We start from the raw sequence: 26844 nt of genomic DNA, 5'->3' as shown, positions 1-26844 counted from the left end.
GTCAACAAAGTACAAAGAACTAACAGACACAAACACAATTCAGTGAAAAAAGCAGCTAAAAAAACTAAGAAAGCAGATAATTAAGAAAGCTTAAAGTTGCTTTCTTTAAAATATTAATAACCAGAAAACCCTACCAGGAATAATCATCAAAAGAAAAACATTGAAATTTTAGAGAAATTGAGGTATGGGCAGTCAACAAATATCCCACAGGTATTTTAAATACAGTAAGAAAACATTCAGAACAACCTTAATAATACACTTGATTATTTACATAAAATAAGTTCTTCAAAAAATATACCACAGACCAGTGATGGCGAACATTTTAGGGCTTGCAATGATACAAACAGCCTGCCGTGGCACGCATGGCATAGTGACACAAAAACTAAAAAATTCGAACAATCTTCTATTTAAAAAATTAACCCCTAACTTAAAATTTCCCTGAAGTAACTTTCTCATGTATACAGGTTCTCTTCTGAACTATTAAGGGATAAATAACACGTACGTTAATACCTATTATAATTATATGCAATCTTTCAGAGAACAGAAAAAAACTACATCAAGTCCCAATTTTTTGAGGTTACTAAAACTTGAGAAGCATATTACAAGAAAAAAATTACAGGCCATGTTCTCATGAATACTCACACAGAAATACTAAACGAAATTTTAGCACACATCAAAAACTACACTGTAAGTAATACTTCATTCCAGGATAAAAGCTGACCTAACTTTTGATATCAATGCAATGCACCCTATTATCAAAGTAAAATCTATATAGTGACCAAAAAATTTAAAAAATTTGATAATCTAGTAGTCCCTCATAATAAAAACCTTCAGAAATTCAGAAAGGAATATGAATTTTTGGACCTGGGGACATAGCTCAATGGCAGAGTGGTCAGTGGCAGAGTCCTTGCCTGGCATATACAAGCCTTGGCCTCAAAGTCCAGTACTACAAACAAAAACAAAAGACAAAAGCAAAAAGAAGGAATATCTTTATTGATTAAACAGCTATGGTAAGGCATGCCTATAATCTCAGTACTCAAAAATGCTGAGCTTAAAGTAGAGATTAGCTGGGGATTTAGCTCAGTGGCTTAAGCGCCTGCCTGGTAAGCTTGTGGTCCTGAGTTCAATCCCCAGTACAAAAAACAAACAACAACAACAACAAAAAAAAACTAAAGCAGAGAAGATTGGCATGTTTTGAGCCAGTTTGAGGTTACACAGTGAGGTGAAACCCTAAACCATACAGGGAGACTGTCTCAAAACACAAAACACAAAATAATAAATTTAAAGAAAATTTACAACTAGCCTCATTTCACTAATGAAATATTAGCCTCTTCTCCATTAAATTCAAGAACATAAGAATATCCACACAAACCAACAAATCAATGTTATCAAGATTAGAAATACAGTAGAAAAGCAAAGATTGAGCCAGGCATGGTGGCCCACTCCTATAATCCCAGCACTCGGGAGGCTGACTAAGTGAGCCCAAGACCAATCTGAACCACATAATGAGACTATGTCTCAAAAAGACCAAAAAAGAACAGCAAAAATAAAGATTGAAAAGAAAGCACAAGAGTTTTCACTGATGCCTGATTGTGTAACAAGATAACTGGATACAGGTTCAATATACAAATATCAACTTCTTAGTTTATACTTCCAACAATTAGAAAATGAAATTTAAAAACTGATAGCATTTATAATCCTAAAATCCAAATCACTAGTAATAAACCTAGCAAGACCTCAATGCTGAAATATTGAGAAAAAGAGTTTACATAAACCAATACACATGTCATCACTGACGATGACATATCGGTTTCCCTAATACTGACCTACACATTCCATGCAAACCCTACCAAAAGAGCAGGTTTTTGGCAGAAATTCACAAGCTGATTCTAACATGATATGGAAATGCAAAGCACTTAGAATAGCCAGGACAATCTCAAAGAACACTAACAGACATGAAAACTTACTAAAAGCTATAGTAATTAAATGTGGTTGGTGCAGACACGATGAGCACAGAACAGAGTCAAGAATAATCCACACATAATTTAAATTTAATGGTGAAAGATATTTCCAATATTTATAAATGGTACTGGGTCAACTAAACATCATATGAACAAAAATAAGCCTTGGGTACAACTCCGATTACTACACAAATTTAATTTATAGCAGACCATGGATAAATGAACTTTAAGGAGACAATTTGGGTATATCCCTATAACCCTGACATAGGAAATATTTTCTAAACAGCATGCAGAAAGAATTATCCATTAAAAAATACTGATAATTAGATTGATAAATTGGACTTTATTGAAAGTAGAAAATCAACTTATCAGATACTATTAAGATAATATAAAAAACAGGGAAATAGATTTTTGCGAATGGGAAGGGGATCTAGAGACAAAAGGACGGAGAAGGGAGAGGAGGGGTAGCATTGTAAAAAGAATTAAGATATCGTGAAGTGCATGGACCCACTCCCTACGATGGATGTAAACACTATGTACTGCAAATATGTACTAATAAAAAATACATATAGAAATGAGAGACTATAAAGATGCTGAGCAAAGTGGTCCATGCCTATAATCCCAGCAATCCAGGGGGCTGAGGCAGAAGAATCACAAATTCAATCTCAGCCTACGCAATTTAGTGACCCTGTCTCAAAATCAAAAACAAAAGGGCTGGGGATGTAGCTCAGTGCAAAGGCCTGGGTTCAATCCCCAGTACCACACATGGCAAGGGCAGGGGTGAAGTAATTTCTAAAGTAAAATTATTATAAACATATTATATATAGCCAGTAAAGAAAGGCATATGAAACATCAATAAAAAAGACAACTCGATTTCAAAAATGCACAAGAAGGGAATATTAGAAAACTTTTTAGAGTGACATCAACATTCTGTCACTTGACTGTAGTGACAGTTCTGTGGATTTGTGGAAATTCATCCATCTATACACTTCAAATGGGTGCGTTTTGTTTAACCATCCCTGAACAAGAAGCACTGGGTCCACACTGTCTGCTCCCACAGGCCCAGGTATTTCCTTCATAGCATTTAGGACAGGAGCAACTTCAAACATGTTTGCGTGATGACTTGAAGTCTGCCATCCTGCTCTGGGTTCTGTGTAAGGATCTGGCCCATGATTCCATTAGCCTGTTACCGGAGCCTCCAATCATCCAGTGCCTCTCACTGAGAGGCACCTAATAAATGTATGCTAAAAGAAAAATGATTGTGAAATATGTATTTATCCATCCAAAACTAAGTTAGGGGCTCGTATCCTAGCTGGCTTCACTGGTTTAACTGTCAGAACTACCTACCCCACCTTCAGAGCTCCTTTTGGAAATCTATCAGACATGACTTTTGTGGGCGCCCCACTCTCACCTCATCTCGTCCCTCGTCTCAGTGATGGCAATGTCATCCTTCCAGCTGCTCACGGAGTCATCTCCTTCTCACTAAACTCTCAGCATATCCTCTGGCCTCTACCATTAAAATATGCCCAGGATTTGGCCATTCTACCAGCACTTCCTCCACCACCACCCTAGAGCAGCCACCATCCCATCTCTCATGGATTATCACAGAAGCTAACTGGGTTCCCTGCTTCCATCTGTGCTCCTCCATTATCCCCATAGCAGTTGCAATATGCTTGTTAAAATGTCAACTCTTTCCTCTGCTCAAAATCCTCCAATAACTTCCAAATACAGAATGAAAGCCAAAGTTCTTACTACAGCCTACAAAACTCTTTTATCATTTGCCAAAACACTTCCTTACTCCATTCCATTCCATTCCAATCGCAGCACCACGCCAGGACCTTTCCGTGACTTGTTTCCTCTGCCTAAAACACTCTCCCTCAGGTCTTTGTGCAGATGTCACACTCTGCATGAAGCCTACCCTGACCACTCTATTTCACACTGCAAATCCCATCTTCCTCTCTAGTATTCCTAGTACACTTTCCTGCTCTAGAAATTTCTCCATAGCTTGGTTTCCAATATGCTTATTAGTTTATTATGCTTGCTTTGCTTAACAGAATACAAACCCAAGAAAGAATATTTGTCTGTTTTGTTCACTGATATTTCAAAAGTACCTAATCATGATAGTCTGCCAGTACACACTTAATATTTACTAAATTAATGAGCTTTCAAATACCAGTGATAACACCTGAAAACTACACATAATTCTATTACATTACCTTCAATGTTTCTTAAAAGATAAACATAGCATTGCAAGAAAAAAATTAATGTAATATCCTTCACTCATATAACTGTCATTGATATTGTCATTAACAGAGTTCCCCACAAGGAGACACTAAAGTGTCACATGGAAACAGAAGATTCAAAAATGAGCTATTCAAAAGAAGACATGTACATTAGCTTTCCTAAAACTAGTAGCTTCTATAGACATAAATGAAAGAGCCTTCATTACTAAACCAAGTTAGGATTCTCAAACTCCACCAATTATCACACCTGCTGTCCCTAAAAGGAATTCTATACATATCTGAAACACTTTAGGTAAGCCCCCTGATAGTTCTCATTCAGAAATTCCAGAATGCCACCATGCTTACCCTGGAATCAACTAGGCTTTAGACCTAATAACCTGGTTTTGTTAATTTAATAATCTTGGCAATTGTCACTGTCCTCATGCCCCGCAAATAGTTAATACTTGGTCTCATCATAAAACAGGGCCACTTGAACTTTCACAATTAATAATAAAGCACATCAACCCGGGCGTGGTAGCTCACGCCTGTAATCCCAACACTCAGGAGGCTGAGGCAGGAGGATCATTAAGAATTCGAGGATAGCCTGGGCTACAAAGTGAGCTCAAGCCAGCCTGAACTGCAGAGTGAGACCCTGTGTCCAAAAAAAAAAATTAAATTTTAGTGAATAAAGTGCCATAACAGGTGCTCTACCAGCATACTTGCTGAACTTGTAGAGTAACATCATTCATACTGAAGCTTGGGGAGGAAGAGTTAATGAAGAACTATCCAAAATATCAAGCATGACATCACAAAAAATACAGATTGGAAAATGAAAACATATATAAAATGTCTTATATACTCTAAATCAATTTTTTATTAATAGATCAGATTTCATTCTTTGTCTTTAAAAACTACAAATATTTTTAACAAATTTAAAGTTCACATAGTTAAATTGGGTATATTTTAAACTTAGTACTCATAATGAATTAAACAAAAGCAACATAACTCAAGCTTTGAGATTTCTTTTAAAATAAAGACACACTTTTATGCACTGGATTTTTTTACCTCATATTTAGTATTTAGTCTACAAATACTCTCGTTTACCTTCGACTCAGTAACTGAGTCTTGCTCATTCTACTTCGTATATTCCTAATTCTGATGCCTCTCCCCTTTTGTACTCTTCAGCTCTGCGCTATCTTCCTATCATCATTACTGCTTACTGAGTATGCTGAACAGCAAAGGCTGCTTTTATGTAATCCTTGTAACATCACATAGGAAGCATTATCTTACTGACATTGCCACATCAAATGTAATTAACAGCACAGGAATATAAACTGACTCTTTGAAGTTTTACAAACTCTCAGAACATCCCTGCATGCACCATTTGAGAAGCATGGAAATATATGGTTCTCGATCTCTAATTGCATATTAGAATCAACTGAGAAGCTTTTAAAATAGTTATAGGATTCTCACCTGATACAATTTAGCTACTGGTGGTTTTGGGGTTTTGTTTTGTTTTGTTTTGTTTTGTTTTGTTTTTTCTTTTCTTTTCTTTCTTTTTTTTGGTCTTTTTGAGACAGAGTCTCACTCTACAGTTCAGGCTGGGCTTGAACTCACTTTGTAGCCCAGGCTTTCCTCAAACTTGTGGCAATCTTTCTGTCTCAGCCTACCCAGTACTGGGATTACAGGTGTGCACTACCATACTCCACCTACCTACTGCTAGTTTTAAAAAATATTCTACATTACTCTTGTGGACAGCCAACGTTGTAAAATACTAGGCCATGTTATTATCAGGTTCTTTCCACATTTAAAATATTTGATTCTATGTAAATGCTTTGAGATTGTGTGTCTTAGATTGAACTACAACAGCAGAAAGATTATATTTTCTCACAAAAAAGTTTATCCTAAAGAAAATTAATGAAGGCCAGGGATACAGCTCATTGGTACAGTGTCTGTCTGGCAAGCACAAGGCCCCAAGATCAATTCCCGATACCCCCCCCCAAAAAAAAAAAAGAAAGAAAGAAAGAAAATTAATGAATAAAAACTTTTTTGAATTTTCTTTATTTAAAGAGAAAAAAACAGAAAAAGGGTAGAAATAATACACAATTTCAAAAAAATAAACAGCAGGAAATCACTAGTTGACAAATTACATATTGTCTTCTTAGAAATAGCTGTTCAAGTTACAAAAGTAAATCATACAAAGTGGACATTCAAACAGTGAGACTGCAAACAGTTCTGTTCAAAGATCCAACAAAAACTCAGTAATATGGTTATCAATCCTACACATTTAAAAACATACATGTACTTATATCCTTTAGAGCACTTTCTTTTCCTCTCTTGATTTAAATTTTCTCTAATAATTCTTCCCTAGATTAATTTCCTATCGTTTTGCAGCTGCATGCTAGCAGGTGACAAAAAAAGAAATGAACAATAACGAATGTGAAACTAACACTTAGAAATGCAATTTTTCAAAGTCTGTGTGAGAAAGACCTACACATGTTAAAAGTTATTTTCCCACTGATAAAATTATTCCTATCAAATAATTATGTGAACAATTTTTGTTTCAGAAAGTAAAACAATCTTGGAGAAGCAATATTCAAATGATGTCTATAAAGTTTACCAAGAAAGACAGGGTGCTATATACCTATAAGAATTGGAGCCAGAATAGTACACATTTTGAATTGTGTTAGTTTTTATCTTGTTCTATTCTCACTTTAGCTGTCAGGTTGCTACTGCTATATGTCTGCCTATATGACACATACCCTCTGACATTTATAGTTTGTTGCTTTTTTGATTAAAATTAAGGAAAAAAAACATAAAATATATACATATATATGAATTACTATTAAGTTTGTTATAAAGTAATAATACTTTGTAATAAGAAAAAAAAAAAAAACAGCAACACCCAAGCCAAGAAGCAAAATGCCATTTTCAAGCACTAGCTTTGCATGTTATGCTTCCTTTTCCATTCATCCCATTTTTAGATTCTTGACTTTCAAATAGGAGAAGCTGCTAAAAGTAGTCCAGTTCCAGATACATGAAAGAGCACTATAAATAACGTAATTCCTCTAAACGAGACATGAATAAAACAGAAAGTTGAACTTACATGTAATTATGAGCACAACTCCTACAACCATTTAACTGAAAGAAATGAAAAATCCCATTCTTAAAGACTCTAGTGATATCACTGAAATACATAATTCTTGATAGAGATATAGCTCATGGGTACAGGTACTGGCCCAGCATGAGCAAAGCCCTGGATGTGGACCACCAGCACACACACACACACACACAATACAACAACAAAACAACCCGTTGTTGGGGCTGGGGATTTAGCTCAGCGGCATAAGCGTCTGCCTTGCAAGCAGACAGTCGTGAGTTCGATCCCCGGTACCGATAAAAAAGAAAAAGACAAAAAAAAAAAAAAAAAAAACGTTGTTTTTCAGACTCAAATATCCGAATCTACAGTTAGTAACCATTATATTCAGTCCTAAGTCTGTGGCAGTAACTTTCTCAAATTCATCTTTCTTTCTTCCCATCCCTCCAAGGCACTTATTCACCCTCTGACTAACTTCTATTTCCTTCCATCCCCACTTTTGTTCACTGGTTCAACCCTCTGATGTTCACTTTACTAAGGAGATATATTTATTTTTGCTCTTTTTATCACTCCAGCTTTAACTCAGACCCTTAATATTTTTTATGAATCTCTGATCATGTATTTTAAACTATGAACAATACTGAGGTAAATCTTTTATTCTGAAACATACCAAATGCAGTATTTATATTTACTAGCAAAATATGAAGTAAAACGGTGAATGCATATTAAATAGATCTGAAATAATGATAGTTCACAATGAAATACGTCTGTCTCCTTTATGACAGTTTTTTTTAACCACACAGTGATGAAATAAATACATTTCCCACATAGAGATATTAATAAATTTACTACCTTTCTGAAGGTCAGCATATACAATCTCACCAAAATGCCTGTGTTTTTTATGAAAATGAGAAAGAATGTGGATCATATTTGAAGGGAGGCACTGCTTCAGGTTGGGTTTGTTTTGGTAGCACTGAAGGTTGAACCCAGAGCACCATGCATGCTAGGGAAGTACTTTACTACTGAACTATTTTGAAACAAAGTCTCACTAAGTCACCCAGCTGCCCTCAAACATGCAACCCTCCTGCCTCAGCTTCCTAAGTAGAATGACAGGCATGTGCCACGGCACCAATTCCACATGATGATAATATTTCAAGGTGAGATAACTGACAAAATCCAGAATTGTTTAAAATCTTCAGTTACACAAAAATATTCAAACTGGTTGGCAGGATAGGGAAAGAGGCACGTCAGAATCATACCCTAACATTTCGTAAAACACACCCTTCCCCACTCACCCACACAATTCTGGTAAGAAATGCCACCCTCTGTACCTCTACCACCCTAAATTGAGGCTCTGCCATGATGAGTTAGCGGTGCTGAAAAAAACGTAAGGATATGTCATACATATTTTTCAGACATGTTTGAGAAGGAAAAAATAGTAAGAGTTACTGAGATATATTAACAGGTACCACTGTTGTAATAAGCTAAGTTCTTAACTACTTAAACCAATGGTTCCCAAACTTAGCAGAATCATTCTTTTAACTAATTTCTTAACTTACCACATTAAACGCATGACTAATACCAGACAGTAAAGAAAATGACTAAAGCATTCTTTTCCACAATAGTCCAGTGGAACAACTAAAACACCACAGCCTGGGAAATTTCATTTTCAGTGCTGTGAAGACATTAGTTGAGTCCTAGAATACTGCACACATCCAAGAGTAAACAGGTCAGACTTTTATTTCCACTCCATTCTAGCAACCGTCACATGGACAGCATAAAGCACAAACTTTTAAGGCCTGGAGTTAAATCTTAGTACTACGACTTACCAACTAAGTCTTTATGGAAATCAGTCTACTTGAGACTCAGTTTCCTCAGCCATAGAATAGCACCAATATCTTAAAGCATTATGAGGATAAAATATTTTAAGAATCCAAACAAAACAGTCATTCTTCAAGTGTGTGCTCTTCTGCTCCACACAAACTGCTGTATTTGAAAAGCCAAAAAAGTAACTAATATTCTATAGACTGCAAAAGCAAATTCAATTCTAATATTTAAAGAAATTGAACTCGGGATTTAGCTCAGCAGCATAAGCACCTGCCTAGCAAGCACAAGGTCATGAGTTCAATACTGGGTAACAAAAATAAAAATAAAAATAAAAATAAAAATAAAAATAAAAATAAAAATAAAAACATTACCTAGTGTAACAGCAGACCAGGTCATTCAAACAACACTCCACAATGATCAAAAAAAGCAAGCAAAAAGGTTTTTAAATTTCTCACACATATGATGGAAGAAACTAGTTAAAATAAAAATGTTAAAAATGATCAAACCAACATCTAGTAGAGAAAAAAAAAAAAAAAGTCCCAAGAAATGGGCACAATCATAAGCGCGTTAGCAAAGTCCAAGACATGCTCAGAAGGTGCTATATACAGCCTAGAAGGACAGAAGTCCAGGGTCCATCAAAGGAAGGAGCCCTAGCAAATCGTAAGGAAAAACCAGACTTACAACAAACCTTGCTTGGTCTGTATACTTGGTTCAATTCATCTAGAATCACCAAGAAAAGCTGAAACAGAATGATCCCAGAGTGTTAACATCCCAACACACCTGACCAAAGGAAATGACCACGCTCCATACAAAAACATAATATCCCAGATGTAGGAAAAAACTCTACAATGCTTATTCCAAATAATTTCTGACTCACAATCAACACAACCAGATACATAAAAAGGCAACACAACATGAATGACAACTAGCCAATAGACAACTGAAAGATACATAAGAACTTTAATATTAGAATTATCAGACAGACTTTAAAATAATCATGCATTCCCAAAAAATGAATGGATAAACCAATATATACCTTTATATATAGTATTCATATATGTAAACTGAATGAGTAAATAAATACATATTCATACAGTACACTAAACAAGTGCACTAAAATGTTAATTGGAAAATCTAGTTGATGGGTATACAACTATTCTCTGTAAAATTCTTAATATTCTAAGGATTAAAAATGGCAAAGTAAAGACCAGCAGCAAAATATAGCCTCTGTAGGATCAGTAATCAAGACAACTAGAAAACAACTTAGAGAAGAGAAAAAGTAGAGCTCTGAGAATCAAGGAAGATCCAACAGGAAAACTAAAAAACCACAGAGAAACTGAAGATAATGCAGAGAATGAAGAACTTTGGAACACACACCCTCAGTACAGAGGGGACCTGTCTCTGCAAACACAAGGTAGGCCAGAGAGGGCTGGCAGCCCCCATGAAGGAACAACTCACTAGCCCCAAGAAATGCCCACGGTTACTGTCAGCTGCAAATACAGTGCGGAGTTTTAATTTGAAAGTAACTTCCTCTTCATGGCAAGATATAGCAGGACAAGAAATTCATTGTAGTATCCATCATACATGGGAGTGATCAATAATCTTATCAAACTAAACACTATAATGAAAAAAAATGACCAGTGGATCATGAGTAAGAATATTAACTGTAAGAATAAAAGCCTGCTGGGCGATTACAGAATAAATCAGCATAATTTATCACATTAATAGATTAAAATGGATTTATGATCACTTCATTAGATGCAATAGACGTATCTGATAAAAGTTTATATCTCATTAAGATATAAATTCTTAGCACACCAGAAACAGAAAAGAACTTCCTTACTCTTGTAAGATATTTACAGAATATCACAACAAACATCACCCTTAATGTTTAAACAGTGAAGATTTTCCCCTTGAGATCAGGAACAAGACAAGGGTGTCTTCTGTCAGAAATCTGCCAGAGGTCCTAGCCAAAACAAAGTAAAGCAAGAAAGAAATGAAGGTATAGATTGCAAAAAAAAAAAAAAAAACACTCCTTAATCACAAATGATAAGGTTAATACAGAAAACAAAGTACAGAAAAACTGTTAGAAATAAGGATGTGCAATATTGTTATGCAAAATTAACTGCATTTCCATGTAAACTGCAATTAAAAAACAAGTTTAAAAAAAAGACTCCATTTTAAAATAGCCTCAAAAAAGTAAAATCAATGAGAATGCCCAAGTACACATAAAGGAAAGTCATATTCCTTGACAGATATTTGAGAATGAAAACATGTGCAACGTTCATGACTTAGAAGACAAAATTTTGTAACAATATCAATTTTCCCAAAATTTACTTAAAGTCAAAGTAAACTCAGTAAAAATCTCAGTGGGATTATGTATGTATGTATGTATACAATGTTTAAGGGCATATGAAATGAAAAGAACTAATATCCAGGATACTAGAGTGAAAGGTGGTGGCAATAAGAACTATACATCAAGTCTGACAAAACACGGAAATTTATGAAAAGAGATCAATGGAGTAAAACAGAGATCAGACAGGTCCATAGCAATTCCAACAACTAATATAACTTTGACAGCATGATAAAAATACAAAAAAAGTTTTGTTTTGTTTTTCCAATAAATAATGCTGGGATAAAGATCAATCTACATGGAAACAAATAAAAAGTAAACTTCTACTTCCCGCTATTTACAAAAATAAATTCTACCTAGTCAGTAATGAAATTTAAGGCAATAGCTATATCCAAAAACAACTATTTCAAGATAAAACAAAATGCACTGATTAAATATTGCTAGCAGAAGGTAACTTAAGAACGAGCTTTATTAATGTCTTATATAAAGTAACAAAATAAGCAATTATAGTAAAGTCATTAAGGAAGCAATATTTTCACTAACATAATATCAGAAGCAAAAATCCTTTCTTGAATGTGTCACTAAGATCTCAATATTTAATTCTTTTGTTAAAATATATTATCCAGTTCTGTTCACTAAGGCTCAGCCAGAGACCATGACAGTCCAGCAATAATAAATGTGATAAGCTTTCAAAACAGTGGCCTTAACTACCATTCTCATTTTTTAAAAGTTGATTCTAGTTGTGCGCCATAAACTATAATCAATCCTATCTTTCAAATCCTGAAAGCAAAGAAACTACAAAAGAATATTATAATCATATAAGAACATTAAGTCAAATTTTAAGGTTTCAGTATCAAAAGAAGATAATCTGAGCATCAAGAATAACAATGAGTTTTAACACATTAAAAATACACAAATCAAAGCTAGACGCAGTGGTGTGCCCTAGCAGTCTGAGCACAAAACCCACAATCTACTGCCTATCTTTGCAACTTGTCAGAGACCAACTTGAAATTCTGAAATTTAATAAAGGGCTATATAGAATCAAGCCTTCTCCTGACTTTCCTACAAAGGTTCTCTAATTTCAAAATAACCAAATATTTGATGAAATAAAGTTTTTCTTATTAAAAGAATTACAGCTAGTAACAGCAAGAGGGATTATAAAATTAGAGATTTACCATTCTGATATTCTAAAAAGAACTTGTTCAACAAGCATAGATGACTACTGAAAGCATTACGTGAAAGGCAAATGGGGAACTCTACAATGGATTAATCAGACTGGCAGCAACCTGCTCAATCTGAAAACTGCTAAAAATGAAACAATTACAATATTAACATGTTTTTCATGATGTGATACAACGGAAAAATCCACAACACCATCAATAAAATGGGTTAAAATTTTTAAATTAAACCTAACTCTAGACCTAATTATCAGTTTACATGAAATAAGAGATTGACAAACATGTTAAAATACCCATGAACATTTTAAAACATGAGAATACAATCTACAAAATACAAAATGTAAGAAAATTTACAACATACAATTCAATTCTCCTACAAAAAAGAAAATTGAAAAGGTAAAACGATACAGATTTACATACAACAACCAATTTTATATGTGCATACAACCACCAATTTTATATGTGCATCTTGTTCAGATACTGAGGCAAGCAAACATTTATACATTTAGGCTTTTTGAGATAACTCAAAAGAGACTGTGAATTATGTTAAGAAACTATGGTTAACTTTGTTGGATGAGACAGTCCTAACCTGCTACACTGGAGGCATACTGAAGTATTTACTAGAAAAATGACATAGTGTCTAGTGTTTGCTGTGAAATATTGCAGATCCACTAATCAATTATTTGTGCAATTAAAACTTAAACAGGCAAGGAGGTAGGTAAGTTGTTGGTGGATGGGTGAACAGATACAGTTTCCTCAGGAAGGGTAGTGATTATAAATGAATGAACTCAAATTAAATGAGAGTAAAACAATAAAGCATTTAGATAATATAAACTATTTCCATATTCTCAGAGTAATTCAGGAGTCAGTAAACAAAATTCAAACCTCACCATATAAAAACATGACATACCATATATAACTATAAAAACTATCTACTTTACATTATTGTTAAGGTACTTACAGCCGGTAAAAGAGTTTGCATATTTTGATTAGAGTCTGCTATTGTAGCAAGGTACACCAAGTTTGTATGCAATATCTGCTGATACCTAGTAAAACAAAAGAAATACCAAGATTAAAAAATAATTTTATTCCTATCTACTTAAATACAAACAGCATACTAATCATTTCTAGAATTTTATAAAGATGCATTATCTAAACATCAATAGCACTCTTCCTGTTTCCTCTGCAAAATAAATCGAAATAATAAATAATACACTCAAGATAATGAACAGAAAAATCTTACCATGAGCTACATTTTGTTATAATTGTTTTATACACACATATGTTTCAGTGAATATTCAAATCAACACTGTTATGTAGGTGCTCTAGATTTCTCCTTTTTACTGGTAAGGAAGCTATGGTTTTAGAGAGGATGCTAATTTGTACAAAATTGCATAGCTAGCAAACAGGCTAATTAGTATATGACTAGCTTCTTACATAGTATGTTAGATTTTTGAAAAATAACCAAAATGAAGAAATTCAATAAAATATTATGCCCTTTTGCCACTGCTGTCGTGCAAGAAGTCTCACATCTACATACAAAATCTTCTGTTAAAATGTCAGAAAGGATGTGAGAATCACACATTTTCATTCCTGTAAGTCATTCCTTTTCATTCCTGTAGTTATGACTAAGTAAGCCTACTGTGGTTACACTTCTTATCTGTCAAGAAAAGTGGTTATACTATTTATCTAGTTCACAAGACAACACCTAATTTCCAGTCATAGAAAAAGTGATATGCTAAAAAGAGATGACAGAAAAGCTGAAACACTAAGAAAACTAAGGATTAACTTTTAAAAATACATTCTCAACATCGAAGAACAAACATGCATATTTTAGCATTGTTTATGATCATGCCCATGTGCATGATCTTAGTGCATGCACACAGCAAGCCTCATAAACACAAACTTAAAACCTGCATCAAAGTGTTAGGCTATCTTAAAATTTCATTTTCCACAAATATTAACTACAAATTAAAATAATAAAAATAAGTCAAAAGAATTTTATTCAGATAAAATATTCTGATTCAGATCCAAAATGAAATAATTTTCTAAAACAAGCACCATAAAGGGAATCAGAAAAAATTCTTTAGTATCTTCTTATTCCTGTTCTGAACAACTGGTTTCACAACTATTTATTAGGAAAAATAACTTTCCACTAACAAAGTTTCTTCACTAAAATGTATATACTTTCAATGCTTTCCTCAGTGTACCTACATGATATACTTGTTATAATCAATCTTTAGATAAATGAGGATCAAAATACAATTATATTTTTGAAATTCTTCAAACATCACTAACCACTAGTTGGAACTATTTTGTTATTATTTAGCAGTCTTAAACAAAACTTAAAATTTGGGACTCCAAGGTCTGGGGATATATATAGTTCAATGGTAGAGGACTCAACCTAACATATGCTAGCTGCTAAGTTTGATTGCCAGCACCACAAAAAGGGAAAAATAATAATAATATTGCCACCTTATGACCGTGTGTATGTGTGTGTGTGTGTGTGTGTGTGTGTGTGTAAAAGAGAGAGGGAGAAAAGAGACAGAGAGAAAAGAGAGACAGACAGAGAGAGAGAGAAAGAAAGAGAGAGAGAGACAGAGACAGAGACAGAGACAGAGAGAGAGAGAGAGAGAGAGAGAGAGAGAAAAACAGGGTCTTGTTATGCAGTTCGGTGGGTTTAAGGCCAGCCTGAGCCACATAATGAAACTCTATCTCTAAATACATACATACATACATGTTATTATTCTGATTAGCACTTAATATGCCAGTGTTTAAAAAACTATTTAATCTAATCTGACACACTTAAATCCTAGTCTCATTTTCTAATAACAAACATTAAGTAGATCTCTTAAATCCTCTGTAATTTTAAGTATCTATAAACACATTATTTATGCAAGCGTGTAATTTTTAAGGCAAATTGTCAAATCCCCTCCCAAACATAAAACTTTTTATTTAATATTAAAATTATTTCATTTAAAAATATTTTTAAAAATTATTTTTTAAAAGTTCCAAATCTAAAAAGAAAACAATAAAAGAAGGATAAAATGCAAACAAAGCTTTGTAAATGAGAAGAGGGATTGAAGAAAGAGGAAAGGATTGGAAAAAAAGAAGGAAAGGATTAGAAAAACTTTCAAATCCTTCTTCAGATTTCTTAATTGTTAATACTTCATATCTGTCCTTTCTGTCTGTAAATATTTTTTCCAAAATCACTTAAGAGTCAGGTGTAGACATAATACTCCTTTACTCCTTATCCCTTTAATGTTAATTTCCCAGAAAAGGAGCACATCCCCTAACATCATACAACCATCACAGTGAGAAAGCAACATTGATCACTATCACCCTCTAATCCAAAGAACCCACTCAAATCTATTCTAATGCCTTCATGGCATTTTTTTCTAACATAAGAAGGCAGCAAAACAAATATTTTTATTGGGCTGTTCCAATTTCAAAAAGGTTTTCTTTTCAGTGAAATTACATTGTTTTTACAAGCATTCATTAAATGTTTATTTGAAGATACTACTAGACTCAAGAGATGAACATTAACAAAAGAAGTATATATATTCATATGCTTTTCTAGATTTATATAGAGGTCACCTAAAATTCAATTTTAAAAAATTCTAGAACCTGGACCTAGTTAAGACTACCAAAATGAGAACAATATTAAATAAATATTTTTCCTGAAAAACTTAATTTTTCTTTCTTTTTTGGAGGGGCGGGGGCGGGGGCGGGGACGGGGACTGAACCCAGGAGACTACCAGTGATCTACACCCTCAGGCCTTTCTTTTAAATTTTGTTTTGAGAAACAGGCTCACTAAATTGCCTGGGTTGGCCTCAGGATTACAAACTTCCTACCTCAGTGTCCTGGGTGGGCAGGATACAAGCATTCACTACTACACTCAACACTTATTATTCTATAAGCACGTTACATTTATTACTGAAATAGTTTACAATCATTCCGTTAACATTTCAGTCAAAAATTAACTGCATGTACACTGGTATACACAGTGGGCCCACAAATTACATCACTGACATCACAACCATCTTAGTTTGTGTACTAAGTGTGCTGATATTTGCACAACAATGAAACTGCCTAATGATGTATTTCTCAGCCTCTCAATCATTAAGTGACACACTCCCTTGTACATTCTTAATGTCTACACAGGTCTAAAATAGTTTATGTTAAGCGGGGCATGCTGGCACACTCTTGTAATCCCAGCACTCAGAAGGCTGAGTGAGGTAGGAGGATCATTTCAAATTGAAGACCAGCGCAAGCTACAATGTGAGCCCAACGCCAGCCTGAAATGCATAAGGACAGCCTGTCTCAAAAAGACAAAAAATAACTTTATGTTAATAAAGGAAAATCAAATGTAAGCTAAAAGCAGACACAAAACATACTCGGCATGTTATTTTTGACGATCATAACTATTTTGTAAGATAGCAGATGTATATCTCATCTCAGCAGCGGTAGAAAAAAAAAGATAGCAGATGTATAATGCAGTCAATATTTTGTTTGATAATGGTAGAGTCCTAATAAAAACTTACAAATATTTCCAAATATCTATCATTACTAACCTATTAAATGAGAGTTGACTTTCTAAACATTCCAGTAAGTCACTACATTCCAGTAAGTCATTACTTTGCAGAAAGTAAAATAACTATTAAGTATATTGATTTAACTTAAAAATCTGAGTAAGTCAGATTGCATTTTTTGAAAAGTACTTTTATTTATACAGTATCAAAAGTACATCTAGTGGCCAGGAGGAATATATTTGACAGAATAAAAATTATCTTCCCAAGTAGAAATTTAAAATTATATTCCTTCAAACAACTACTGATTTTTTGCCATCAGAATTACTTATAAAATATTCAGATAGTTGGAAACACCCTCAAATTCAAAAAATAAAGGCTGACTGAAGCAAATAAAAGGCTTTTAGAAAATGGTCAATTAAACACAAGAGAATAATAATAGATTCTCATATACATGTCACTAGAATGTGAAGAGAAGCAGACCTGGGGACATTCAGATCACAGATTTCTATGACTATAATCTATGGCATATTTGTGTAAGTCTGCAAATATTATTAGATGAGCAATAGACATAAAGGTGTTATGAGTGAAAACTCTTTGAGTGGCTGAAGTATGATGCTCCTTTTCTTACTTTAATTCGTATTTTCTAACTGTTTATAATGCATATACTGTTCTCATAAAACAAATTTTTCATTAAAAAAAACTGCTTCAGGCAGTCATCATATTTGAAAGAAGTATTTAGAAATGGACTATCAATTCCCAGATGGCTGTCTTTACTAAAGCTTCTATTTATTTTCCTTTTGCCTTTTACTGTAAAAAAAAAAAGAGCACAAACATTTCTTGAGACTGTGAGGAAATTTTGTTCTCTTGTCTCATGATCATTCTTGACAACTTGAAAAACAGATGTGAAGATAAGAATGAAAATTAAATCCATCACAGCTAAGAACACCAGGATGCACCTGTTGTCTCGGCCACTCAGGAAGCTGAGGCAGGAGGACTGTTTGAGCCCAGGAACACAGAGCCAGCCTCGACAAAACAGATCCCATCTCTTAAAACAGTAAGAAAGAAAAATGAAGAAGAAAAGAAGTAAAATTCTTCAGAAAGAACTGAATTTAAGATTCTATCCTAAACAACTGAGGCCTCATTTTCAACAAATACATGGGTAAAAAATGAGGTTCTATTCCAATTTTCAGAGAATGAGAGAAATCATTATGCAGTACATAAAAAAGAATATAAAGAATAACTTAGTATAAACTTTTGCTGACTCAATTTGGAAAAGTGGGATCTAACGGTGAACATCTACTGTCCATAATACGTACTACTAAGTCCAACAAAAACTGAACGTCCTGTACCAATATCCCCCTCGGCTCTACCTGGGGTTCTTCAAAGTTTTAGGTAAAAATAGTAATTGTAAGTACTGTCTCTCAATTTTAACCAATTCTTGGCTCACTTAAGGATCTACTTATCACTGACAATTATCCATAAAATGAAGTAGGTCAGCTAATAATTTTTAAAAAGAATTTTTCAAATATATATAGACAAGATTCACTAAAAGAAACAACACATAAAAATGGAAATAGTCATACAAAATGAAAAATAAAAAATAACTGTAATGTAAGACAACCTAACACCCAGAGTTTAGTTTCCAAATACCATTCTATAAAAAAACAAGTGGGGCTTAGAGAAGTAGCTGATTTTAGACTTGCCCAGAAAAAAGTACAGAATAAGATGGGAACATTTCGTGATACAAGAAAGTGATCAAAAATAATGGAGACATGTCAAGAAGACAGGACAGAGATGTTCCCAATGGCCAAACCTGAAACAATCAGAGAACATAAAAAAAACAGTACTAGAATAATAAATTATAACCTAGAGAATATAATAAGAATGTAGACATCCATTCAGACAGAAATATGACTGGGAAAAAGGTTGAGAAATGTCCTTCTTATAGCAGAATTACAAATAAGTGTCTATGATGACTTTAGCTACTGTTTCACAACTACTACACTATTACCTATCTCAGGCAACAGTCGCTGATGGATGCTACAATTAATATGCCGAAGTCTAATAAGAAACATCACATGTGCATCTCAAGTTATCACCCCAGTCAGATATGCATGACTTACAAAGAAAAAAATAATAGGGGGCTGGGGATGTAGCTCAGCGGCATAAGCACCTGCCTTGCAAGCAGGCGGTCGTGAGTTCGATCCCTGGTACCGATAAAAAGTTAAAAAAAATAATAATAATAATGACAACATAAATGTTAGAGAAAATGGCACCATCCTAAGTGATCAAACAAATCACCAGTTTTGGGACAGTTACTACCATACAGCTTCTGAACATACACTGAGAAGGGCACAATAATATCACAATTGTGGGGCAACCTGCTCGGGACCCCCCTGTCTGTCTCTTAGACAGAAGCTTTCTTTCTCTCCATAAATATTCCTACTCTTAAAAAAAAAAAATCACAATTGTGGTACTACTGAAGTTAAAGTCTATAATGTGAATTTCACAGAGAAACATTAATCCCAAAAGAGGGACATTCCACAAAATAACTGGTCTGTACTTTTTTACAAAGTCAACATTACAAAAGCTGCAAGATTGTGGTATACTGACAAGACCTGCAAACTTAAAGCAACATCTGAACCTTCACTGGGCCTCAGACCAGAACAATAAACAGACAACTGGGAAAACTCAAAAAGGCTCTAAACATTGGATAATAGTATTTTATTTTGATTTTATTATACTTGACAATTACATTTTGGCAATTTAAGAATGTAATGCTGTTTAAAAAACACTGAGATTTTTAAAAGAATCATATCTGCAATTATTCTCAAATGTTTCAGAAAAACAATATGAGAAAGAAATGAAAACACAAGTAGGCCAATATGATTTGAGAAATCTCAGTGATTTGAGAAATCTCAGTGATAGGACAATGTCTTGTCCTATCTGAAATTTTTTCTGAAATGTGAAATCATTTCAAAATAATGTATTTTTCTTAAGCTATCATTTTTTTAACCAATCAAACATATGGAAATCTTTAAAAGATGGCTACTATCCACTGTTGACAGGCATAGTTTAAAACCAAGACTCTAAAAACCTAATTGAGAGAAAGCAGACCCATACAATCTCTCTGCAGGGTATTTTGAAAATTTAGCATAGTTTCTGACCAATAATTGCAATTCAAAACTGTACTTCAGTCTGAGGATGCTATTCAGTGGTACAGCATCTGCCTAAACCCAGGATCTGATCCCTGACACCACTAAACACAAAACGACAATAAAAAAACAAAATTGCAACCTACGTAAATATTAGAAAAATGACATACATGAAAGCCTATGTGTAAATGTACAAAAATAAGTGTTAGAAGCACACATACTAAAGCACTAAACGCAGTTAACGCTATGGAGGGAAGGGAAATAAGGCAGTGGGAATAAAACATTAATTTTTATACTCTGGTTTTTAGTTTTTTTAAGTAATCAGCATGACTTTTCTATTTTATAGTTTTTATCTGGAGAAAATAAGTAATGAAGAGATTAGGTAAAGAGTGAATCAAATGACAAGAGACCAGCACAGAAGGAAAACCAAGGAAACCAGGGTTTGCCGAGAATATCTCTGCCTGGGAACAGACCAGTAAGATCTCTCTAGAAGCACAGGCATGTGCCAAAACAATGGTCTAAAAATATTCTGAAATTCTGATGCCCAATGAAGTAGCCATGAGACACAAAATGTGGCTAATCCAAAATGTGATGGGTTACTCCAAAAATATACAAAATGGACTTTGGAGACTTTGTATGAAATAATGGAATATAAAGGAACTCATTAATAGACATTAACTATATACTGAAGTGATAGGATATTCTTCTCTTCCTCTCAGCCTCCCGGGTGCTGGGCATACAGACAGGTATGCACTACCTTGCTCAGCTGAAATGCCAGAAATTAGTTTAAAAAAATTATCAACATTAATTTCATCTGTCTCTATTATTTGTTACTATATTTATTGGAACATTTAAAATTACATATAAAAAATTGGGCGTGGTGACACACGCCTGAAATCCCAACACTCGGCAGGCTGAGGCAGAAGGACTGTTGCCAGTTCAAGACCAGCCTGGGCTACAAAGTGAGCTCAAGGTCACACGAACTGCATAGCGAGACTCTGTCTAAAAAGACAAATGTATATATATATCAAAATATACAATAAATGTTTAAATTTCTAAAAATTACAGTGAAAGACCCATTGTCACTAATTCTCCCTAAAGTACTCCCCATTTGCTTCAAACACACATCCCACTGTCCTTGCCACTTTGTAAAGTAGCTCTGGAGTTTTTCACGTCTTTATAAGGTATGATCAAAAATATAGAGAATGCTGCTGCCAAATGTCACTCAACAGAAAGGCATTCTTTAAAACATTACAGTGAGTCCTCATCTACCTTATTCACCAGATACGGCACAAAATACTTCCGGCTCTTCCACAAAGTCAAAATGACCATAAAAGATAAATGTTTTGAATAGATTCAGAACATCAAGGCAGCTATACCAGTAGAACTGAAGACACTCCTGAAAGAAGACTTACAGAACCGCTTCTCAAAGTGACAAGAATCCTAAGGGAAGCATGTTGGAAGCAACAGGAACACTGTATCTTGTAAGAGACAGTGTATTCTTTTACTGTAATATACATTTTTTAAATTTACACTTTCACTATTCTTTTGATCATACATCATAGGTAGCTCGCATTTATGAATCTACTAGACAGCAGTGCACAGAGAGGCTTAACACAATATTCAACTTTTTCCTATCACATGAGATTCTATAAGGGTATAACATTAACTTCAGATACATCATTTCAAAATAAGCAAGTTCAGTCCTTACAAATGAGAAACAAGTCTCTATCAGATCAAAGTTTTGTTTTCATAGATAGATTTGGAGATATATGCAACTAACCATACTACACAGGCGAAGATTTAACTTTTCCACAGATCAGACTGTGCACAAACTTGAAGCTACTATTTTATAACACAGGGTAAACCTGATAGCTACCACCCAGTGCCCAGAGGAAAAATATGTTTCTAATAAAATCAGTACACACACAAAAAGTTATACACAAATGTCCATACACAAATTATGAAGTAAAAGTGAAGGCAATCCAAATACCCATTCCTGATGAACAAACGTTGTAAATGGAAGATTAGGTGGCACTGTAAAGGAACGCAGCACTGACACCTAAGTCAACTGGTACACATGAAATTTCAACAGACTGCACAGCGCTTGACTCCACTCACGGCAAGTTATCTCCAGTCCAGGGGTCAGAGATTGGTGCAGAGGATGAAGAACAACTGCAAATGTGTGTTTGTTTATGGGTTGAAGAAAATGTTCCCTAACTGAAGTGAAAACAGCACTACTCCATGAATACATTAAAAGACAATTAATTGTACAGTGTAATAGTAACTCAACAAAGTTGCATTAAAATGTAAAGTAAAAACTACCACAGAAAACCAAAAAACAAAGCGTATTTTTAATCTTACTGAGAACACTCTGAAGTCTTTCCTTTACTCTGATACTCCATTATACACTGAATTAGATGGTTATTTTCATCCAACATCTGCAATAAAATTAGAAAAAGTTTATTGGAAATCTGCTGTATCAAGTAAAATTTTAAAAAGCAGAAACTCAAAAAGGAAGGCATTAATAAACACTGAAGAAATTTAAAGTGGCTCCAATAACAAAACAGTTCCCCCAATCATTTCATCATAAAATCACGTAAGCAGAGAAACATAAAATTTTTTTAAAAGTACTTTTTGTTAATGTGCTGTTACAAAATATTTTTATTTTTGTTAATTACACAAGTATAAAATTACTTTTTGCACTAGGCCTATATTCCCAGTACATGGGAAGCTGAGGCAGGAGAATGGCTGTGAGTTGGAGGCCAGCATGGACTATACAGCAAAACCCTGCCCCCCCCGCAAAAAAAAACCTTTACTTTTTCTAATCTTACAACTTGCTGCTACAAACTCTTTTTAAATTCACTTTAACAAATTATAAATGGAATTTCGCGAATTAGTTCTCACACAAAATTTCACTATATACCAAACTGTATAAATCTCTTGAAACACAATATGTAACATACAGTTCATACAGACAATTCTTTTAAATAACCATTTTCCCTTGTAATTTCTAGAAATGTTTTATTTATAAAGAAAATCTGTTGAAGTCTTTTTCTGTATGTAATGTAGATCATCACTGAAAATTTTTCATATCCTTAAAATAGTATGCTTAATCAATAATTTTAGTATGTCTATTTCAATTATTCTGCCTATCAATTATTAACTGAGGCTCGGAAAAGCAAAACTGAGTTTCTTTTATATTCAAATATGTAATTGCCTCTGCTACCTAAAACGGTTACTTTTGCGGATGTTATTAATTTTTATTTTTATTGGGAGAAGTGCTTATAATACATGATTATATTCACTGTGGGAAGTTGCTACAGGTATATAACACATCTTACTTCTGTTTACTCCCCCTATCACTCTCCCTCATCTTCCTCCTTCTGTAATGTAGGTTAGCCAATTAAGACAAGAGCCCAAACTGGTTTTGCATCATTCTAACACCAGTGGTGGCAGTGAGGAAAAAAAATCTGTCCTTTTCCAGCATCAAGTAAATATATGAAAACTTTCAGTTCAGAATGCACGATGAGGTAGCTGGCTAGCTTCCAAGGTTTGTAACAGTACAGTTTTGTGATTCTCCGAATATGGCAAAATATTAATCCAACGATTCCTACACACGTAACACAGATTTTATATATGTATGTATAGACTATATATATGTATGCTATCTCAGAAGTTTAAAAACTAAAACTATGCCAATTTATATCACTTTATCATAATTCTAAGCAGTCTTGGTTTTGAGGGCCAAATGATTTACCTAAATTAAGTGGCACTGGGAAGAGTATAGACTGTAACAGTTAAAAGGGCAGTTAGTTTTAGTGCCGGCACTGTTATTCAGACCACTTAAATTTGACAATGAGAGGATTCCCTGAACCTGGTCTCAACCTTTCAGAATTCGGTGAAAGCATGAAGCACAGTACCACAATCCACTATTAATGTTAACTCCTTCAATTAAAAACGAATATCATTTAACATCAACTGTGAGTTTTTCCTGCAGTTTACCATAATCTTCTCTTGCTGAGGAGCAAAAAGCTCTCCCTCTCATGAGTGCGGTTATTTCTTAATAAAATCATTGGATGCCAAAAACTTGTCCATAAAATGCACTAACTGAACCCTCAATCTAACGAATTCACCTCATCTTTTTCATTATACTCCTCAACTAACAGACCTGACCATTACAATGTGTATCTTATATCTAATAACCTTGATACTGAAGATGATGAGGCGTTTAATTTTTATTTTTCTCTTTCATTTGAGGAAACATAATTGATCCACATTCTCTGAATTAATCACCCATGACACAATAAATATCTTAAAATTTAGGCAAAAAAAGTCGTTGTAAGAAAACAAACCAAAACAAAGAATAAAGCGACAGACTGTAACTTCAGCGCGGTGCATTCTATGAAATCACTGCCTTTCCAGGCACTGCCAGGATCGGTTGTTGGAACATAAAGCAACAGTTGGGCAAATGTCAAATGCCATGCTACAAAGAACCTGCCAGTAAACAAACCGATTAAAGTAATCATCTGTGGACAGTCCCGGGTGATACTAAAACTTGAGTTTTCTTCCGTTTTTCATCCTTGCGCCAGTACACAAAACAAAATGCAACTATTTAAGGTAACCTACTACAGTAGCAAGTTAACTTTTTGAAAGTCTAGCTCGTTAAAATTTAGAATGCTACCTTGCTCTTCAGCCACAAGACTGGGCAGAGCACAATAAAGAAACTTTGTGTCTACAATTGGCAGCAACACAGCAGTGACTGCGGCAGCACCATTCTCTAAAAAGGACGCAGCTCCTGGTGTTTCGGTCACGACTTATATAACCAGTCAGGACCGTGTCCACGCTCCCCACCTTAACCTCAGCGCTTGCCCAGCCACCGCAGGATCATTTTCTGCAGATGCAAATAAAGAAGGAGCGATCCAGCAAGGGGGCTCGGGGTCACCCTGAACTGCATGCAGTTGTTTCTCCTAAGAACTCCACTCAGGTCCCCAAGTTCTCCAGACTGAACCATAACTCGGCTCGAGTTTGCAGGGCGGCCCCCAGAGCCGGGCCGTCCCCCCACGCACCCCAAGACCGCGAGGAGCGCTGAGGAGCCGCGGCGCGCGGGGCGGGGCGACGCCGAAGTAACTCGGGCGACGCGGGGCGGGCGCCCCACCTCCGCCCTCCCCGGCGGCCGCGCCTGGAGCCCGCACCCCGCCGCCCCATCCCAGGAGAAATCGGGCGACAGTTGCTAGGGCTTTGTGCCGGCAAGAAAGAACCCAGACGCGCCAAGGACTCAATGAAGAAACCGGTTCGTCCTCTCCCGCCACCCACTCCGGCACACCGCCGGTCGGCACACCGCCGGTCCGCACACCGCCTCGTCCCAGCAGGCCGCCTCCGCCCCCGGCCGGCCGGGCCCCCCAGTCCCGCGCCGAGGCGGGACGGGCCCCGCATCCCCGACCCGCCAAGTTTCACCTTCTGAATCGCAGCAGGCGTGATCTCCCCTTTGCCTCGCTGTCTCGGGGCCGCGAACGCCACAGACATGTTGCCGCCGTCACCGCGGTGGGCAAGTCCCGAGCGCTCCGGGTGAACTGCAAACTGGGGGAAAGACGCCGGGCCCTCGGGCCGCACCACCTAAGAATGCGCGGAGGGGGGATGCTCCGGAGCCCAGCGCGCCGCGGGCCGGCCCGGCCTCTGCAGGGGGGGCCCCGGCCCGCGGAAACCCTACTTCTGAGTGTGGCTGAGGAGGGGGAGCAGCGGCAGAACTTCTGCGCCCCCTCCCGCTGTCGCGCCGCTCAGCCCGGCCTCCCCCGTACCCCCGTGCCTCGGCGCCAATGGTACGGCCGCGCCTCAGTCCTCCCTCCGCTTCAGCGATTCAGGAAATGGTCCCGCCGCCGCGGGAGAGGGAGAGGCCGGGCAGCGCTGTCACAGGAAATGTGAGCGCCCGGCCGGCCCGCCCCTCCGCGCCGAGGAGCGTCTCGCGTGCCTCCAGCTGCGCTCGGCGCTCCGCCTCAGACCCCTTCAGAGTTTCTAACTCCAGCCTCGCAGCGCCTGGGAAGAAACAACCTCAGCGAGCGGTCCGGGCAGCCCAGGGAGGGGAGGAGGCTGGGCAGGCTCGGCTCGCGAGTGCGTGCGGACCCGGGGAGCCCGCTGAGGCGCAAGCCCCGAGATCGCCGATTCGCTGGTTTGAACGGCTCGGCTACGCCCCGAAGTCTCACCTCCGAGGTCTCTGTGGCGCCCGCACGCTCTCCAAGTCTTGCGGAACAATCGGAAAAGAACCTGACCCGAAATGGGAACCCCAAGACTGATGACCAGGACTCTGGGGCAGCCGTCCAACAAGGTTGTTGCGGCTAGAGAGGAGCTCGCCTTCATGAACAAACTCGCGTTGGGGCTGGAGTTCTTCCTACTTTGGACCCTAAGCTTTGACCTAGCTTTGAGCTAGAACACACCTCCACAACTTTCTTTTCCAGTTACAGGTTTGCGGATTAGGCCCAAAAGGTTAGGCTTCAAATCAGTGTGTGTAGGGAAAGAAAAAA

The 26844-nt window shown here is 36.3% G+C and overlaps 1 protein-coding gene across 2 annotated transcripts in view; it reads right to left on the bottom strand.

Moving 5' to 3' along the window:
• The window catches only part of Ss18 (SS18 subunit of BAF chromatin remodeling complex), a 69927-nt gene extending 43885 nt beyond the window's left edge, over window positions 1-26042 (bottom strand). Inside the window, exons 1-3 of one of the 2 annotated variants that reach the window (XM_003474023.5) lie at window positions 25784-26042; window positions 22691-22767; window positions 13600-13684 (exon numbers count right to left, since the gene is read on the bottom strand). In XM_003474023.5, the coding sequence (XP_003474071.2) occupies window positions 13600-13684; window positions 22691-22767; window positions 25784-25852 (231 nt within the window). In that variant the 5' untranslated portion in view covers window positions 25853-26042. The remainder of the gene's footprint in view (window positions 1-13599; window positions 13685-22690; window positions 22768-25783) is intronic. The other variant, XM_005005560.4, reaches the window with a different exon arrangement.
• Between the last annotated feature and the right edge of the window lie 802 nt (window positions 26043-26844).

This window comes from Cavia porcellus, unplaced genomic scaffold, assembly GCF_034190915.1.
Source record: "Cavia porcellus strain 051 isolate PalLab524CR breed Dunkin Hartley unplaced genomic scaffold, mCavPor4.1 scaffold_20, whole genome shotgun sequence".
Lineage (NCBI taxonomy): Eukaryota > Metazoa > Chordata > Mammalia > Rodentia > Caviidae > Cavia > Cavia porcellus.
The sequence above is the reverse complement of the archived record's forward strand: the minus strand, read 5'-3'. Positions and strand labels throughout refer to the sequence as shown.